Source organism: Falco biarmicus, chromosome 8, assembly GCF_023638135.1.
Source record: "Falco biarmicus isolate bFalBia1 chromosome 8, bFalBia1.pri, whole genome shotgun sequence".
Taxonomy (NCBI): domain Eukaryota; kingdom Metazoa; phylum Chordata; class Aves; order Falconiformes; family Falconidae; genus Falco; species Falco biarmicus.
Genome location: NC_079295.1, coordinates 46,090,636 through 46,108,029, shown reverse-complemented (window position 1 = coordinate 46,108,029; position 17,394 = coordinate 46,090,636). Strand labels below are relative to the sequence as shown.

General features: G+C 58.4%; 2 protein-coding genes across 7 annotated transcripts in view; one reads left to right on the top strand and one right to left on the bottom strand.

Annotated features, from left to right (window-relative positions):
• LOC130153544 (uncharacterized) overlaps window positions 1-17,342 on the bottom strand; it is a 36,286-nt gene extending 18,944 nt beyond the window's left edge. For 4 of the 6 annotated variants that reach the window (XR_008823437.1, XR_008823440.1, XR_008823441.1 and 1 more), the window contains exon 1: window positions 17,017-17,290. The gene's annotated coding sequence lies outside the window, so the exon portion shown is untranslated. Of the gene's footprint in view, window positions 1-17,016 lie in introns of all 6 variants that reach the window. The other 2 variants (XR_008823439.1, XR_008823438.1) reach the window with 2 other exon arrangements.
• LOC130153545 (START domain-containing protein 10-like) lies at window positions 1,498-13,590 on the top strand. The gene is made up of 6 exons (XM_056348502.1): window positions 1,498-6,466; window positions 9,796-9,943; window positions 10,062-10,165; window positions 10,282-10,399; window positions 10,689-10,741; window positions 11,069-13,590. Exons 1-6 carry the CDS (start codon window positions 6,302-6,304, stop codon window positions 11,279-11,281), a joined length of 801 nt encoding a protein of 266 aa, XP_056204477.1. The 5' UTR covers window positions 1,498-6,301; the 3' UTR covers window positions 11,282-13,590.
• Window positions 17,343-17,394: the final 52 nt, after the last annotated feature.

Sequence of the window (17,394 nt, the reverse complement as noted above, 5' to 3'; positions counted from 1 at the left end):
TGGGCTGCCCTGGGCCGCCAGCTCGTGCACTGCTGAGCTGTGAGTGCATGTCTTGCCAGCTGCATGTACCGCCATGTGTGCACTGCCACGTGTGGGCTGGTGAGTTGGGCACATGTGGGCGGCTGACATGCATGTCCAGACATGTCATTGTTGTGTCGTCTGTGTTAGCGACAGCTTCTGTGCCACCAGTTGGATGGAGGAGTCACCGGCACCTGCTGGATGTCCATGCATGTAGCAGGATCCCATAAGCACGTCACTACTCCACAGCTGCATCCACGCATGCACTTGCCTTATATCACTGCATCACACATGCAGTGCGTGGCCATTTCTGTGCTGTGTATCACTGCGATATGTGGGATGCAGGTAGCTGGAGGAGCATCCTGGGGCAGGACCCCATTCTGGCATGATGACCCCAGTTGTAGGAGGACACAGAGGAGCGGCAGAGAGGTATGCAGAAGATATATGGAGTCACATCACCCAAGGGACCTTCTGACCCATCTTCAATGGGACAAATATGCTGTGGGATGTACCACCCTGGCCTCTGTGCCCCAGGGAGCACACCCCATGCATCGTCCTCCACCGGGTCTCCTGAGGGCAGAGCTGAAGCCAAAACTCATGGCAGGGTGAGCAGGGAACACCCACTTTTCCATGTCGCTGTTTGCTGTGCCAGCCCCTGGGAATGTTCCTGGCAGCCTCCCCACCACCTTCTCATGCTTTGTCATTGGTGCCACCTGGCTTTGCCAGCACGGATGCTCTGAACCCCCTGACCTGCCTTTCCCAGAGGGAGATGGTGCTCCCCCACTCCCCATCACCCTGGGAAATGATGCCAGAGATGAGACTGTGTCCCTGCACAGGGGACAGAGAAGGGACCCGGCAGGGCTGGATACCCCAGCCGTGCTGGATCCCAGCCTCCAAGGAGCTGCTGTGTGCAAGCCCCAAAACACACACCTTTCCCTGACACCAGAATCTTCCAAAGTAGCACAAAAAGGTCTGTACTAAAACATACAGGAGCTGGTGGTCCCCAGGTGCAGGGTGCCAGTGCTGCCCCTGCCCTGTCCCCCTCTCTGGGAGGTCTCGGGGTGGCTGGGGAGGCCACTGTGGATGGGCTTGGCTGTTCAGACCCTGCCAGGAGCTGGAAGGATGCAATGGCAGTGCAGGGCTGGAGCAAGGCAGAAGAGGAAAGTTTCTGGGCCTTCATCCCATTCTCTGCTTCACAGAAAAACTGACGGCAGGGGAGGGGGGCCCGGGGGTGTCTCTGTGTTCCTTGGCACTGGGAGGAGTGTGCCCCTAGCGTGCCCACTGCCCTGGGTACCTTTAACTGGGTCTAGTAATACCAAGTGTCCCAAGAGCCTGAAACTGAAGTGCAAATCACTCAAACCCTCAGGTTTGACCTGGCAAGACTGGGCGGCTCCTGGGGTGCCAAAACCAGCTCAGAGCAGCAGGGGGAAGGGGATTGTGAAGCCTCCCCCGATGCCCCCCTGGAGGAGGGGGGGGGGGGGGGGGGGGGGGGGGAGCAGACAGGTGAGCAGCCAGCAGCCTGCACCCACCTGGCACTGGCGTGGGGAACCCGGGTCAGAAGCAGCCCCAGCCATCACCTCCGGCTCCGTGGGCGAGCTGGTGGCATCGGCGTTTTGCTGGGGGACATCTCACGTCCGCTGGCACGGCACGGCTCCTCACCCTATCCCTCGGCTTCTCCCCCCCGCCGTCGCCCGGGCCGTGTGGCTGTCGCTGTCGTCCGTGGAGCACGCGTGACACCCAGTGGGCGAGCACCAGACTGCACACGCCGGGCGAGAGGCACAGCCCGGAGCAGGGTCCCTGGGTGCGGTGGCCCTGGACTGGGGGTGTCACCCATGCGGGGGACATTGTCCTGCAGGGAATGGTGTGGCCGTGCCCGAGGGACCTGAAGTTGGGTTTTAACTTGGTTGGGTCGGATGGGCACATGGCAAGGGGGCCTGCATCCCCAAGGCTCTGGGGTCTCTCCAGGCACCCATGGGTCCCTGCAGCCCTGGGGCTTGGGGTCTCACCAGGGCCCCTTGAGGCTCCCTGCAGCCCCAGGGTGTTTTATTCAGCCTTGCACCATTCCTGGGTCAGGCTCTTGCTCTTCCCTGGCTTTGTTGCTTCTCCCTGTGTCCCTCAAAGGAGAGGCAGCCTAGCCAGAGCTAGCGTGACCTGATGTTTCTCAGGGCTTAATACCTTCCTGCTCCCATCCTGGGACAATCTGCACCTCACAGCCACGATCTCCTAATGACATGTGGCAGCTGTAATCCTTCATAACTGCTCCAGTTGGGTTTTTCCAGGCTGGGAAACTCTCAGCCTATCTTTAGCTTTTCCTCCTCTCTCTCTCTTGTTCATTCCCCAGGAGATAAACCCTGGTGCAACAAGAATCTGAAGGGAGCCAGCTCTGTGGCTCACATAAAGCCAAAGCAGAACTATTTTCTGTAAGAAAACCATTTTTCATTTCAATTTGTAAAGGCTTTCAAAGCTGATTCTCACAGGAGCAGGAGTGGTCTCTACAGAGGGGATTGGATGCTCTTCTCCAGCTCTGGAGGAGCTGAAAGCTCATCCTGCTGAGGCATCCAAGCTCGTTAACAGAGCTGTGAACACTCACATGCAAAGCCCTGCAACCCCACTCCCAGCATGTCAATCTCACATGCCAGCTCTAGACTCTGTAAAGACACTTGGAGAGTTTAGAAATTTGCTCTGAAGAATGAAAGGAAGAGGAAAGGACCAGAAAGTCCTTGTTCAGACACAGCTGGGACAGGGAGCTGAGTCTTCCTCACCATACCCTAAGCAGCACCCCTGCATGCCCTGGCCCCACCAGGCTCTGGAGAGGCCCCTGCTCATGAAGCTGGTGGCTGTGGGGGATGCAGGGATCCCAGGGGATGCTGATGTGACGGTCCTCTGTGTCATCCCCCACTGCCCATGCACAGTGACAAAATGTGGCCAAGAGCAGGACCCTGCATGCTCCCAGCAGATGGACCCATCTCTGCAGCACCCTAGAAGAGCATCCCAGAGATGGGACAACCTTGTGAAGGGCAAACCTGTCTCCTGATGTTGCATTTCTCACTTAGAATGGCACCGACATGGAGCACAGCTATACTGTCAGCCTAGGGAATGTAACTCCATGCCAGCTATGGGGCCACCACAAGCTGCCAGGGTCCCATAGCCAAGGAAAGCCAGTATCCAACTAACCCGGGTGTAATGAGCCACTGCCAGCTACTGGATGCTGCAGGGCAGTGGTGTGACACTACTAAACCCAGGGTGCAGGTTCAGCCAGCCCTGACAGTAGGGCCTGGAAGGAACCATGCAACAGGGATGCGCCCAGAGCCCAGCCAGCTCCCTGCTAACAGATACTTGTGCAAAATGAGCCTATCAAGTCCATCTTCCTCAGGTTCAGGTCTTGCTAGGGTGGTAGCTCTGATGCCTCCAGAGAAGCATCCCTTATTTCCTCCCTCCCTGCTGACACTTCCTCCATAGAGGATGGGAAGAATGGGGCTGTCATACCATGGGGACACACCACAAAATTGTTCCTGAGACAGCCACTGCCTGGCTGGAAACTCAGGGTGGCTCCAGCCATAGGACATTTGATAGTCAATGTTCATAAAGAGAAGTAAAACAAGATGTGACAGAGACAAGGTCACATTAATGTCTGGATTTATATTCGCTACAGTCACCTTCATCTCTCTACCTTGGGGTGTGCAGAGTCCCAGCGGCATCACCCAGACCTTAGAGTGGTAAATGAGTGGGCAGTGGTAAATGAGGTTGTTATGAGCCCTGAGCAAGGGCAAGTGCGTCAGAGGAATGCATCTCAGCTCAGCTGTGCCTTGCACGGGACATGTGATGGTGACCAGCAAGCTCTTGGGTGGCTGCACTGTCATCTAGCTTCAACACTGACCCCAAGGGCTGATGCAGAAGAGAAGAAAGCACTTCCATTCAAGTTTCCAGCCTGCCCAACCAATTCTCCCATTAATCAGGTACAGCGAGAAACGTGGCCAGGCAGGGCTAGTTCCCGCTTCAGTGATGCTGGCTAAGCATTCTGCTCCTTCCCTTGCAGCCAGTTGGAGCTCCTTCATCCCCAGGACTGCAGTGTCCTCCCTTCTTTAACCCCATGGACACACTTTGGAGCTGCAAAGCCCCCAGGCTTGGGTCCTACTTTTCCCCATGCATCCATGCACTGACTTTCCAGGCCGTGTCTGGCTCTTGCAGGGACTGGGGTGATTGCCAATGCTTGCGTGTGGACACACAGGGGTGTACATGCTCACACACACACGGTCCTGTGCACCCCATGGGACACTACAGCAATGGCATTAGACAGCTCTAGACCATAAATCTGTCTGGCCTGGCTTGCTCCCTGCTGTGCAGCCCCAAGGTCATCCCAAGGACTTTCCTCTGCACCGTCCCCAACTTGAGATCTGCCACTCCCTGCCCACTGCGGCAGCTCTTTAACGAAGCGTGGCGCTTGGCAGCTCTGCCTCAGGGGCAGACAACCACGGCACCCAGAGCAGCCCAAGCTGTGAAACGTGCAGCCCTATGATGAGCTGGCATGCATGGAGGGCAGCTGCTCAGCCCACCATGCTACAGCATGAGCAGCTGCAGGCAGTGGCAGGTAGCATTCCTTGCCAGGCAAGACTTCGTGAGCAGCTGCAGCTCTCCATCTTTCTCCCTGCTGTCCCTTCCATGAGTTTTTGCCCATCCCTTGATGCCCAGCTGGCAGCTGGTCTCAAGCAGGGTGCCCCAGGGTCAGTACTGGGGCCATGTTCCCCATCCTCATCAGAGGGTCAGTTGAAGAGGCAAGTGTACCGTTGCCTTGCAGGTGAGGCTAAACTAGCGCCAATGGGTGTGCAGCAAATAGTGGAGCCTCAGTACAAGTGGACCCCAGGAAACTCACAATTTGGGTCAACAGAAACCTGTGGACATCAACAAGATGGGCCAGATAACCCCAGATTTCACCCAGGCTAGGGACCAAAGGACTCAGCAGGGTCCCAGCGAAAAGGACCTGGGACAAGGTCCTGGACAAGAGGCTGAACAAATGGGGCAAGCTGCATCCTGGGCGACATGAGGAGCGTAGTTAGCAGCCTGAGAGAAGGAGTTGTCCCCTCTGCACAACACCAGGGAATCTCCAGCAGGGTGTTGTGCCCAGATTGGCCCCCCAGTTCAGGGAGAAGTGGAGGAGCTGGAGAGGGACCAGTAGATGCTACTGGCAGGGCTGGGACCTGGGACTACAAGAAGGGTGAGTTGGGATCTACCAGCATCATGCAGCTACCTGGAGGACAGATGCAAAGGTGACAGAGCCAATCTCTCTTACTAGGGCATGAGATATAACAAAGGACAGCAGACATTAATTGCAACTTCAGGTTGGATGGTAGGGGTTTTTGTTTGTTTTTTTCCTGGGGAGCTAGTGTAGCTGTGCGACGTGCCACCAGGGAGGTGGGGCAAGTCCATACTTCAAGACACAGCTGGGTAAAGCCATGGGTGACATTTGCTGGTGGTCTTTCTGCTCCAAGTGGGAGGATGGGCTAGAGACCCCCAGGAGTCCCTTCCCACACCAGCATCACCAGGATCCTGCAAGTCCAGTGAGGGGCAACCTCCCCACCTGCAAATTCTTTCCCTTCCCCACACCAGGAGCCCACCCCACAGATCCAGGACACCTTGACAGCCAAGGTCCTGTGCACTGGACCGTGGCCCCATCCCTGGCATGCCAAGATCTGTGCTGACCCACACCCTGCCGATGCTGAGCCCATCGCCTCTGCCGCGCTGCTGGGAGGCCTGGCTGCTGCTCCTGGCAGGTGATCAGCTGATCCCGCCAGCGAGCTGGTGCTGCAAAGTCAGGCACAGAGATTGCCAGCGTGCCAGCGAGGGGGGAGCAGGGCCAGCAGGGCCGGGGGGCTTGGGGAGCCAGGGGCAGCTCTACCCTGAAAGCCAAGCTACCTGCATGCTGCTACCTGCTGAATAATAGAGGAGCTGACAGCCAGGCGGAGAGAAATGCGATCCCGGTTAGCCGGCCGGGGAAGACATCTGAGCCGCCAGCAGCTGCGATAGTAACTGCAGGGAAGGAGCCTTCCTCCCCGCTGCTCTGTGCCGTGCAGCGTGGCCGGGGTGGCTCAGGTCCCTGCCCATCCCGGTGTGCCTTGGGCAGCCAGTGCCCACTCGCGGGGCACGGGCTGAGGGCGCGGAGGATGATGTGAGCTGCAGCAGGGACCCAGCAAGGCACAGCTCAAGGGCAGAGCCAGGTTTCCCAGGAGGCAAGGCAGGAGCCTGCCTGCAGCCAGTGCCTGTGCCCTGGGTCCAGCAGCTCAGCCCCATGTCCAGAGGAGGGGACATGGTTTATATCCCAGATGACTCCGACTTCAGCTCCTTCAGGGATCAGTGCGAGAGCCTGGAAGGCTGGCACTGTCGGTATAACAAGGCTGGCGTGACCGTGTGGAGTCAGGGGCAGGAGGAAAGCTGCACCGTGCAGAAAATCAAGGTAAGCAGATGCCTGCAGCTGCGGGACCACCAGCCCTTTCCTACCTCAGCTGCATGCCAGGCTGCTCCCTGAGGGTCCCTGGGGTGCTGGCCCATCCTGTGCACCCTGGTACAGCCTGCCTGGGGGTGCTTCTGCCTGGAATGCCAGGGCTGGCAGGGTTAGTTACCCAGAGGTGCTTCCCCAGCTGGCAAGCTGCTCTGCAGGCTCTCACTGCCTGCCCCATGGCTTTAGCCTCTCGACCTGCTGGGATGCCCACTGCAGCATCCTGCCGTGTGTGTACGCGTGTGGGTTCACATTGCAGCTGCCCTTGATCCAGACCCAGGCAGGAAGGCCCTAGGATCGATTACGTTATGGAGATGGCCTTGTCAGGAGCCCCTGGCATGCAACTGGCTGGCGGGATGCCTCCCTGGTGCCTCTCCCCTAGCCATGCCATTCTGGAGCACGTCACCTCACATCCTGCACTGGATGAGCATCTCAGAGAGTTTAAAAGCCCCCATGTGCTGTGTCGGGAGGTTTATTGCTTGCCAGTGGCCAGATCTGGGATGCTGCAGAGGGACTAGCGAGGTTCAACCATCCCTCAGGTTGTTCCACCTTGCTACTCATCTACATGGCACCAGTGACACTGCCAGGTGACCCTGAGTACATCAAGAGTGGTTACAGGGTGCTGGGAGAACAGGGCAGGGGAGCCCTGTGTGGGAACATCCTGAAGGCCAGTGCTTGGCTCCATGGCCAGTATCACGGGCAGGGCTTTGGCTTTTCTGGCAACTGAGGATCAGGACTGCCAGGCAGGGATGGGATCCTGCTAGGCAAGTAGGGCCAGAGCATCTTACCTACGGGACAGCCAACCTGATAAAGAAAGCTTTCAACTAGGAGTGTCAGGGAAGGGTTAATACAGCCTGAAGAGGAGGGAAGGCATGGGGAGGTGGTGAGTAGGGGAATGGGGTATGGTATAGCTGGAGGAGGCTCTTGCACTGCTCTTCTGAACACAGAGTAACTGACAGCCTGTCTCAGCTGTGTCAGCGCATGCAGCTAAGGAGGCACAACAAGGAGCTGGGCACATGATTGCAATGCTGCCTTGGATGAAGGCCCTTCAGGGCCAAGGTGAGGAGGAGGAGGAGTGGCAGTGGCACTCTCTGCAGAGGTGTATCTGCAATACATACCACCTTGACACCATAAGCCAGGGAAGAGCTTCTGGGCTAGGATCAAGGAGCACTTAAGGCACTTGGCATGCACAAGTATGCAGGACCAGGCCAGAGGGGTCTGGCCAACATCTCTTTGAAAAGTCTTGGTGACTGCAGGAGGTCCCTGGTAACTAGGAAGAAGTAAACGTCACATCCATCTTCCAGAAGGGCAAGAAGGATGCTGCAGGGCGCTATGGGCTGCTGTGTCACCAACATCCCTGGGATGGTGATGGAGAACATCCTTTTGGAAGCCATGTCCTAAAGGACAAGGGCAGTGGTAACAGCAGTAGGGACTACCAAGGACAAATAATGCTTGACCAGCCTGCTTGCCTCCTGCAATGAGAGGACTGGCTGTGTGGGTATGAGGAGAGCAGTGAAAACCCTGTACCTCAGATTTGGTAGAGCTTTTGACAAGGTTTCCCATAGTGTCTTTGTCACCACATTGGTGAGATCTGGACTGGAGAAGTGGTTGATGAGAGTAGAAAACCAGCTCACCACCAGGCTCATAGCATGGTAGTCAGCAGTACAGGATCCAGATGGTGGCTAGTTGCCCAGTCCCACCCTGTTACTGGGATGATGGGATCGATTTTCCTCTCAGTGAGAGTGCAGGTAGCACTGAAGCATGGAGAGCATTTGAAGTGCTGGAGACAAGAATGCTGCTCATCGTGACCTGGACAGGCTGGAGGGACAGGCTGGCAGAAGCCTCATGAAGTCCAGCCAAATTCAGACAAGCACAGCACAGCAGAGGGGATACAGTTACATCCCCTTTTGCCACCACCAAGCCCTGCACAGAAAGAGGACCCCAGGCAGGAGCAGGGAGGTCTGAACACCATTGCCCAGCCTGGTTCATTGCAATTAATACCTCCTTAATGTAGCTTTTCCCTGCTCAGAAGAGGGTCTGCACATGGTGCAGGGGTTAGCACTGCCCAGGGATCCTTTCTGAAATGTGGGATGGAGGATGCCACCCAGTCTGTGAGGGAGAGCTGAGCTGCACAGGCTGGAGCTTGGGGGTCAGAAGAGCCCCAGTCTTTCCATTAGTTCAGGCGTAACCTGGTGAGTCCCTGAGCAGCTGGAGCTTTGGGTTTTTTTCACCTGAATTCACTGTGGATGATCTGGGTTTGGGCTGTCTGTTTTCTCCATCCCAGCTGGCCACCTGCTGCACCTGGTGCAGCTGTTGCATAGCCGCTGCTCATCCATGGCTGGAGGGACAGGCTCTAGTGGGCAAGCCTGAGATGGTGCCGCTGTGATAAAACACAGGTTCCAGAAGCCCAGGAGGACCATGAGCTCCACCTCTGGCTGGAAGCACCCTTCACCCTGCAGCAGCAGCAGCACCAGACCCAGCTGGGAGGGGGTGGCTGGGGAGGGGGGAACAGGAGGAAGGGGATGGGTGCTTCCACACTCTCCTCCACAGTGCCCCAAGGAGTCCAACACATCTCCAAGCCTGTCCTGGGCATGAGTCCAGCACACCAGGCAGAAACCATCACGCAGGCCATCGGGAAAAGCTTGCCCGAGATTGATGGGACCTGCAACGTTCAGAGGGCCATCTCCAATTACACGGCACTGCTGAACATCTCATCAAAGATGCAAGGCCTCTAACGAGGAGCAGATGACATCTCCTTCCTCCCGGCATTGAGTGGAGGGGGGCAGCTGGCTTCATCAATAATGCACTTGCCAGTGCGGCTGGGCAGCTCCATGGCTCCAGTTACAGCCTGGGGCCGGCCAACCTTCCTGGTCTGGACCCCACACCTGACACCATTGTGCCAGGGCAGGAGCATCCCTTTGCTTGCCCTGCAGGAACACGGGGTGAGGGGACAGGGTTGGACTCAGGGAACCCAGGCACCAGAGCCTGGACCACGAGACAGCTCCATTTGAGGGCAGAGAGTCCTTCTGCCCCTGCTGCCCTCCTGCCTCTGCACTGTGCTGCACGCTGGCAGTGGGGCCAGTGGCTCTGCCTGGGCTGTCCTGAAGCAGCAGTGTGCCCTGCACCATGTGTGCAGAGCATCCTCCACAGCACACGTAGCTTTGTAGCAGCACAGGGGCAAGCCAGCGCATGCAGGAACAGCCTAAAGTCCTTGTCCCCAGATAGGCACAGCTCCGTGCTCAGTGGGTGGGTGCTGCCCCCCTGCCCGACTGCCCGTCTCCCCACAGACTCGCATCTCCTGCAAGGATGTCCCTGCCGAGACGCTCTACGATGTGCTGCACGACACCCACTACCGCAAGAAATGGGACTCGAACATGATCGAGACCTATGACATCGGGCGCCTGACTGTTAACGCCGATGTGGGATACTACTCCTGTGAGCAGCCCCCAGCCCCTGGGGACACCCAGGGTTCCCCTCACTGACCCCACAGCCCCGTGCATGGGTGTGGGGCTGTGGGGGCAATGGGTTGGGGTGTAACAGGGTCTGTCTGCAGGGAAATGCCCAAGCCCCCTGAAGAACCGGGATTTCGTCACCCTGCGCTCCTGGCTGCCCCTGGGCAATGACTACATGATCATCAACTACAGCGTCAAGCACCCGGTGAGACCCCAGCCAGCCCCAGCCCTGCCAGGGGGGCTGGCCCCATGGGCCAACAGCACAGGCAGGGCTGGGGAGCGTATGGGGCAGGCTCTGAGGTCCACGGCATCTTTCTGCAGAAATACCCACCCCGGAAGGATTTTGTGAGGGCCGTGTCCCTGCAGACAGGTTACCTGATCAAGGCAAATGGTGCCAGTGCCTGCATCCTCTATTATCTCACCCAGGTGGACCCTCGCGGTGAGTGGCAGCAGGATGGGAGGGTACAGCATGCCTCCTGGGGGATGGGTCCCATTATACCCCGAGAGCTCACCCACCATGGGTCTCTATCATCCAGGGGCCCAAAGGGCACTGGGAAGTAAGGACAACCCAGGGAAGAAGGGTGTTCCCTCCAAGGCCACAGCATGTGGCAGGTTCCAGCAGCCCTGGGGGGGGAGGTGTCAGTCTGGCATGGGGTGCTGCAGGCTCATGGTGCCTCCTCTGGGGCTGGCCCAGATCAGCTGAGTGACAGGGCTCTGGGCTTTTGCAGGATCGCTGCCAAAGTGGGTGGTGAACCGCGTCTCCCAGTTTGTGGCACCAAAGGTAAGCAGGGTGTGTGGCCAGTGGTGGGATGCATAGATGCATCAGGCATGAGGTGCCCTGAGCTAGCCCCCTAGGTAGGGGCAGGATGGGTGCTGGCTGACCCAGGGCTCTCAGGACAGGTACTGGGTGACCCAGGGCTTGCAGGGTGTGTCCTGGGCATGCTGGTGGGGCTGTGTGGTCTGAGCCAGGCACCCATCCCATCCCCTCCCAGGACCCCCCAAAAAGCTAGCATCGCGGGAGCTGGGAGCTATGCCTACAGACCAGAGTGGCTCCATCCCCCCTGGGGACTTGGGGCACCATGACGGCCTGGACCCACTCTGCCCACAGGCGATGAAGAAGATCTACAAGGCTGGGCTGAAGTACCCGGAGTGGAAACACAAGCACAACCCAGGATACAAGCCCTGGGTGTACCCAGAGCAGAACACGCTGCCCAGTGTCAGCCTGGCCGAGCTCTCAGTGCAGCACGCTGACTCGCTGGAGAACATCGATGAGACGGGGCTGTCCGAGGACCACCTGAGCACCAGTGACCACGAGGCCTGAGCCCTCACCACAGCCCTCTCACCAGGCTCCCCCTCATGACCAAGGCTTAGCAGCCAGGGGGCACAGGCAGGAATTTTGCCCCCTGAGCCCAAATAGTCATGTCTGCTCTCCAACTCCTTCACCATAGACCTCCCTACCCAGGCAGCAGGATACTGTCCCATGGGAACCTGCAGCACGGGTGGTGGGAAGAGGGAGGACAGGCACCTTGGTCCCCCCTTGCACCAATGGTGGCCCATGGAGATGTCCCTGTGCAGGAGATAGAGCTGGCAGTGGGAGCGGGTGCCCCAGGGAGAGGCTGGGCAAGTCAAAAGAGGGGGAACCCTTGATGTGCTGAGTAGGAGCTTTCCAGGTACCAGGATATCCCTTTGCCACTGTAAGACCTTCTAGGGGTGTCCCTCAAATGGCCAGAAGTGGGGAGTCTGTACGGGTCCTGCCCATGCTTTGCAGGAGCACAGAACTGACCCTCTCTGGCTTGAGGTCCAGCTCTGCCAGCCCCGCAATCAGGCTGGACCCACTCCAGCCCACCAAGCCCCCCACCAGGCTTTGTGTGACACCCCCCCACAACTCAGGGAGCCCTCCCAGGTCCTCTCCTGGGCATCAGGCTCACTTCTGCAGGGTGGCTGTAGCCCAGCTGGCTCTGGGGACCCCTTACCCAGGTGGTGTTTGGGAGGTGGGGTGGGATTTTCCTCGCAGTGGGGTCTCGGGCAGCCTCTGTTCCCACTCACTCAGTGTTTGCTGCTGCTGTGGTTTCTGGCACAATAATAAAGGGATTGGTGTGTGTGCGAGAGAGCTTCAGCATGGGATGGGGAGGACGCTGGCACTGCACCCACCCTGAGGCTGTCCAGGCACTAGGTCCTGGCTTGGACAGGAGGGCCAGTCCAGCCACGCTGTCCCAGCACCTAGGGGTGACCCTCAGCAGGGAGCGAGGTGGCCAGTGGTGGAGCAGGAGAAGCGGATGCTGGGCTCTACACACCCACGCACATGTGGGTGAGCGTGCATGGGACCAGGGCAGCTTCCACCAGACAATGGGAAGTTAGTCTAGACAGCCACTGCTGGGGGAATACACTGACAAATGTTGCATTTTTCTATCCACTGCCAGGCTCCAAGACTGCCTGCAGCTGCTGGGCTCCTGCCCCAGATGGCTTTAAGCCTGATCTGTGCAAGGCCAATGCAAACAGGGCCGTCACTGCTGACAGTGCCATGGTGCTCAGCTCCAGACCTGTCCCAGCAAGGTAAAGACTAGTGGACATGGCCGGGATGTGGCAGCTGCCCTCACAGCAGAGCCCTGCCTCGGCAGTGCGGGGGGGGCACAGCCCTCTGGCAGCCGCTCAGGGCTTGCAGCCTGCCCAGAGCCACCCACCACCGTGGCTTTTGGGGACCCTCTGACCCACCCAGCCTCACATCCCCTGGTCACCCCAAACCCCAAACCGAGCTGCAAGTGCTGTTGCACTATGCTGGCTTCCCCAACATCTTGTGTTTCTCCCTGGTTTGTCCAGATGCTGACCCCAGCATCCCAGGTGCAGATGCTCACTGTCCCCCTTTAGCTACCCTGTTAGGTCACGTATGTTCCCTGTGCTGCTCCATGGAGACATCAAATGCACATGTCTTACTGCAGAGAGTGCTGGGGAGGCAAGAGGAGGTCCTGGCCATTGGGCAGACAGCTCCCACGGTTTGCAGCTGGGCTGGCTGTACAAGCAGAACAGGGGCAAGAAGCACCTTCACAGGGAAAATGTGGAAAACCCAAGGGCAGGAGATGTGCAGCCTCCCCCTCACAGTGCACGGGGCTCACGGCAAGGGGAGCAGTCTCTCCCTGCCCTGCGCCACTCCCACCACCTCAGCAGACTGAGGGCACAGCAGCAGGGAGGATTTTACCTGTGAAGACACGTCCCAGCCCCAAACTGCCCCAATAACACTTTGCAATAATGGTGATAGAGCTGAGCAGGGAACTGTGGCCAGAGCAAAGGCGAGAAACACCCCCGGGTGCTGCCCTGATGAGTACAGAGGTCACTGGCACCCTGAGCCCGCAGGGTGCTGGGGTGAAGACCACCCCACACGGCCCCAGTGCTGCAGAAAGCAGCCCCATCTCTCCTCATTCCCTGGATGTTTCTCTGCAGCAGCCAGGCTGCTGTGGGGCTATTTTTAGCCAGCCCTAAGTAGGTGTGAGGAGCTGCTGCTGCCTGAGCACCAAGAGCCGGCAGGGAGTCCCCACTCCCCAGCCAGCCCCAGGGAAAACTGTGCCAGGGTTGGTGACATCTCAGCCCAGGATGCTGCCCAAAATGGCCAGGATGGCAGTGGCATCAAGTAGAAGATTAGGGCCACTGGGGCAGCAGGGACACTGGTCCGCATCCAGCACTGGGCTGTAGCAGAGCTCCTGGCCCCCAGCATCACCCTGGCTGGGGAGCAGGGTGAAACCTGTGCAGCTGGAGAGGTGGGCTGCCTCGGACCCTGTGGGTGCCAGGAGCCCCAACATCGTGATTTCTTAGTGAATGATGTGCCACTGCTGGGTTTCCTGTGGCACAAACAGGAAGGGAGCCATGCACTGGCATACCCAAGCGCCTGAGTTAAGGGAGGCAGCAGACAGGCTATGGGGGGACTGGAGCCCCCTCAGTGCCCTCACCGGGATGCTGGGGGAGCAGGTGGCGACAGCCCAGGGGTGATGGCCACGTACATGGGGGCTGCAGCTCCACACAAGAGCCCAGCTGGATGGCTCTTCCTGCCTGGCCATGAGCAGAGAGGAGCCGCCCCACAATGCAGAGATTGGAAAGGAAACGGGAAGCTGCTGCTGGACGGGAGATTAGCCCAGAGGCAGTGATGTCCGCCAGTACCCTGATGGATGGGGGGCAGAGGGAGTGTGGCATGGGCCCCCCACCCTGGCCGCACAGAGGTCCACAGTCCACTCCAGTGCCCCCAGTATCAAACATGCCCCAGATGGAGGGGGATGTGATTCCATCCCTGGCATCTCATGCTTTGCATCCCTAAACTCATGGATAGGCCCTGGGCAGCTCTCACCCCCACCACCCACACTGGGAACCTGAGCCCAACAGGGAGCTCCCCAGCAGTCTATCTTATCTCATGGAATGGCCACCATCAGAGCTCTTGCCTGGAGAGGTCCAGCAGGATTCAAAGCCCAACAGCCTCTACCTTCCTGCTCCACACTCCTCCACCAAGCCCTGCCAGGGGCTCAGCTCTCTGCCAAGCCCAAGACAACCCTCTGGGCTTGGTCCCAACCCCACATTTCCAGCTGTCCAATGTGACATTTGCCCTCTTAGTATGAGGCCTGAGTGTCCCTCACTCTGTCCTGATCCCAAGAGGTGCTCCCACCATCACTGCACACGTCCCCCAGCACAATCCAGCATGGGTGGGGCTGAAGATAGAGCAAAGGCTGCCCCAGAGAGCAGCAAAGGGTGATGGCTAGGGATGGATGGATGGATGGATAGAGAGATGGATAGATAGATAGACAGACAGATAGATGGAAGAAGGAAGGGAGGGAGCAAGGGAGGGAAGAAAGAGTGGGTAGAGGGAGGAAGGGAGGGAGGGAGGGAGGGAGCAAGGGAGGGAGGGAGGGAGGGAGGGAGAGAGGGGAAAATGAATGGAGGGATGAAGGGAAGAATGGATGGATGGATGGATGGATGGGCAGACAGCTGGACACATGGACCTTGAGGCACAGTGTCATGCTTCCCAGAAAGGGGAAGGACTAACAGGCCAATGTGCTGGAAGGATCCAACCTTTACTTTGATCTTCATTTCATCTAGCCCTTGCCAGCATCTTCTTGAAGCCAAATCCTCCAGCCTAAGGGGTGTTTTATGATTCTGCCCATCTGCCTTTTCCAGGGAGCAGGCAAGAGCTTCCTGCTGTGCAAACCCGTAGATATGGCAGAGCTCTCTGTCTCTGCCCAAGGAGGCTAGCATCTAAATATGGATTGCATCAGAGGTTAGTAGACACCAGAGATCAAACAGAGGCTTTGAAACCTGTGCTGTAGAAAGTGGGCTAATATGAAGCCTTCAGCAAACAACCCAGCCGCAGCATTCATGTAATGGCTGCCAGTGCCCCAGCACTCTGCTGTGCCCTGCTTCCCCCTGACACAGCCCTGTGCCAGCTGTCTGTCTCCAAGATGGTCCCATGGCTGGGGGATGACCCAGCTTGGGCTGTCCTCCTGGCTGAGCCCTGAGAAGGGACAGTCTCTGCAGGCAGCCGGGTGCTGGGGCTCAGCAGAGGTGCTTGAGCAGGGGTTTCCCCCCTGCCAGGGGAACCAAGCTCCAGTCCTGACACTTAAGTGACTGTGGAGGTAGAAGGGACCAGGGGAGAAGTTTTGCTGCACTGAACTGGCCTGTCAGCAGCCATCAGGATGTGGGTTGTGGGGACTGGGCCCTGCTCTTAATCATGCTGGACCATCAGATGGGACTGCAACTTGCCACTCTGGGGATGTCCCAGGTTGTCCCTTCCACCCTCGGACAAAGTTTCCCTCCCCAGCAGCCCATCTCTGCCCTCCCAGCACACAGGGAGGAGCACCACTCCCAGCAGCAGAGTATGAGGGCTCTATAGAGGTGCTGCAGGGTGCCAAACAGTGGTGAGCCAAGATCTGGCCCCACACAGGAGTCTGCTTCACCGGTGCTAATGCCTCCAGCATGGCAGGATGGAAACAATGGCATGCTGGCTGCAACCAGCATTACCAGCACCCTTTGTCCTGCCCCTCCAGCCACTCACACCACAGACCTCAGCAACCATCTTGTGAGCAGCAGTGCTTATATTTAGCCAAACAGCTTCCCCTAAGAGGCAGAAGCCCAGCAGGATGGCACAGTCTGTGGTGCAGAGCCAGAAGGTCCCTGCACATCCTGAGGGTCCCTGTGCACCCTGTCTCCAAAACTCACCCACAGGGTGGTCCATGGGGCAACCCATGCCATCCCCAGTCCCAGGGATGTGTCACTCCCTGCCGAAGCAGCTGGCAGGGAAGGGGGAGGAAGGCAAAACTGATGCTGGGCTCATGCCGATTTCTGCTTCTGCTTTGCAGGCGCAAAGTGTGATAAAGGAGAAGCTGCCTTTCTGCACCTAGCTGCACGCACAAACACTTGTATGGGGCGGCCCTTCCACACCAGGGGCTCCTGCCACTCCCAGCCCCCAGCAAAGACTTTTGGGGGCATCACTGGGGCAGGGAAGGACAAGCGTGGATTGAAGCAAGGGGGTCCCCAGAGAGCTGGACCCTCACAGGGCAGGGAGCAGTTATCAGTCTTGCCACCAGGCGTGGGGAAGGGCTGAAGGGTGTTGTGAGATATCAGCCTTGGACAGACTCCATGTGCAAGGTTCGGTAACAGCAGAGCCGGACTAACTGCCAGCTCCCCCGGGGCTCTTGCAAAAAGCATTGCATTAAAGGCAGCCTGGTCATCTGGTAGTGAATGTACAGGCTCTTGGCAGGAGAGAAACCCTCCCAATATCCCCCTGGCACCCCAGACCACACTGCCATCCATCCTGCCCCTCAGCTCACTCCACATCACCCTCTTCATGGGGTACCAGCAGGGGGGAGTGTGGGGGGGTGTGCTCTATCCCCAGCATCCCTACAGCACAGGGGAGGCTTCTGTGTTCCAGACATTTCATCCAACCAGCCCCAGTACCAGCCCTTCCAAGTTCCCTCATTAGCATGAACATTTTAACCTGTTTTCTCCAATTTGGCAACACCTTCCCAGCACCTGCACCCTGCTCAGTCCCAAGCCACGGTGGATATAGTGAATATCTCCTCTTACCTGCAGCCGGAAGCAGAAACAGCAGGTGGAGCCGAATGCACCCAAGAACTTCAAACATCTCCCTCTGCAGTGCAGCCTTGGAGTGTGAGCCTCAGGGACCTGGTTCCCCCCATGGCAATGCACGTCCGAGGGCTCGTGGCAAGGAGCAGGACCCTGGCTAGGAAGGTGAGAGAAGGCGCGTGAGTGAGTGAGTGAGTGAGTGAGTGAGTGAGTGGGGAGGTTGGGGGCAGCCCCCAAAAGAGGGCAGAGCCTGGCTGAGGGGCAGGACACAGGGCAGCCAGACCAGGGGCCAAGCACAGGGCACGGTGATGCCTGGGAAGGGGCAGGACGGGAGGGTGGGACAGGGATGGGAACCAGAGGGTTGGCCTGGAGGAGGGA